General features: G+C 70.3%; 1 protein-coding gene across 1 annotated transcript; it reads right to left on the bottom strand.

Annotated features, from left to right (window-relative positions):
• Positions 1–782: 782 nt before the first annotated feature.
• LOC121358325 (translation initiation factor IF-2-like) lies at positions 783–1,391 on the bottom strand (the record flags this gene model as incomplete). Its single annotated transcript, XM_041476426.1, has 1 exon — positions 783–1,391. A coding segment is annotated over exon 1 (474 nt), but the record flags the coding sequence as incomplete, so codon positions are not given.
• Between the last annotated feature and the right edge of the window lie 83 nt (positions 1,392–1,474).

The following is a 1,474-nucleotide window of genomic DNA, read 5'->3' as shown; positions in this document are numbered from 1 at the left end:
CCCATCCCGGTCCCGGTTCCCATCCCTTTCCCAGTCCCAGTCCCATTCCCGGTCCTTGGTCCGGATCCCATCCCAGTCCCTGTCCCTGTCCCTGTCCCTGTCCCTGTCCCGGTCCCGGTCCCGGTTCCTCCTCCCGCTCCCGCTCCCTCTCCCATTCCCGGTGCCGATCCCGTTTTTCCTTTCCCTGGTCCCGGTCCCGTTCCCAGTTCCGTTCCCGGTCCCACTCTCTGCCCAGTTCCCGTTCCCCATCCCAGTCCCTGTCCCGGTCCCAGTCCCGGTCCCTGGTCCATCTCCCGGTCCTGGTCCTGGCTCCGGTTCCCAGTCCCGGTCCCGTTCCCGGTCCATTTCCCAGTCCCGCTCCGGTCCCCATCCCGCTTCCCGGTGCCCCACCCCGGTACCCTCCCCACTCCTCCATCCCGGTCCCGTTCCCATTCCCTTGTCCCGTTTCCCGAGCCTCCATCCCCATTCCCGTCCCCGCTCCAGTCCCCGCTCCCGGTCCCCGTCCCCATCCCCGGCAGAGCTCCCTTATTGCCCAGTCGTGTTCCCGGTCCCTTCCCGGTCCCGTTCCCATTTCCCTGCCCCATCTCCAGTTCCCGGTCCATCCCCGGTTCCCGGTCCCGTTACCCGTCCCCGGTAGAGCTCCCCGAGCCTGCCGTCGATCCACTGCTCGGTGCCGGTGCCGATCCCGGTTCCCCTGCCCCATTCCCGGTTCCCCTGCCCCATTCCCGGTCCATCCCCGGTTCCCGATCCCCATCCCCGGTTCCCGGTCCCGGTTCCGGTACCCGTCCCCGGTAGAGCTCCCCGAGCCTGCCGTCGATCCACTGCTCGGTGTCCAGCCGCCGCTGCAGCTCCTGCCGGTTGTACTTGACCGTGACCCGCGCCGATCGCCGCTGCACACCGGGGCTGCGGCCCGGGGACGCCCCCCGGCCCGGCGAGAGCCCCCCCGGGGACGCCCCCCGACCCGGCGAGAGCCCCCCCGGGGACCCCCGGCCCGGTGAGAGCCCCCCCGGGCCCGGGGCCGCCCCCCGGCCCTGCCGCCGCCCCACCCGGTTCGCCGCCATCGCTCGGGACGCGGCTCCGGGGCGGCCGCCGGGGATAGGGGGCGATGGGCGGGGCTTACAAGGGCGTGGCAGGGGGGCGTGGCTTAAAACCAGACCGCCCCTATAGCCCCTCATTGCAGCCCGGGGGGGAAGGGGCGTGACAGGGGCGTGGTGTGGGCGTGGCTTAACGCTGGAATGTCCCTGTAGCCCCCCCATTGAGCCGGGGTGGGGGCGGGGCCTAAAAGGGCGTGGTAAAGGGGCGTGGCTTAATTGTGGAATTCTCCCATTGACCCCTGGGAAGAGGAGGGGCCTAAAAGGGCGTGGTGTGGGCGTGGCTTAATGATGGAACTCCCCTGTAGCCCCCCCAGACCCCAAATCCCCCCCAAAACGTCCCTGACCCCGTAAATCTTCACAAAATCCCCCCAAAACCCCCC

The sequence above is a fragment of the Pyrgilauda ruficollis genome, unplaced genomic scaffold, assembly GCF_017590135.1.
Source record: "Pyrgilauda ruficollis isolate IOZ18807 unplaced genomic scaffold, ASM1759013v1 scaffold3804, whole genome shotgun sequence".
NCBI classification, from domain to species: Eukaryota; Metazoa; Chordata; class Aves; order Passeriformes; family Passeridae; genus Pyrgilauda; species Pyrgilauda ruficollis.
The sequence above is the reverse complement of the archived record's forward strand: the minus strand, read 5'-3'. Positions and strand labels throughout refer to the sequence as shown.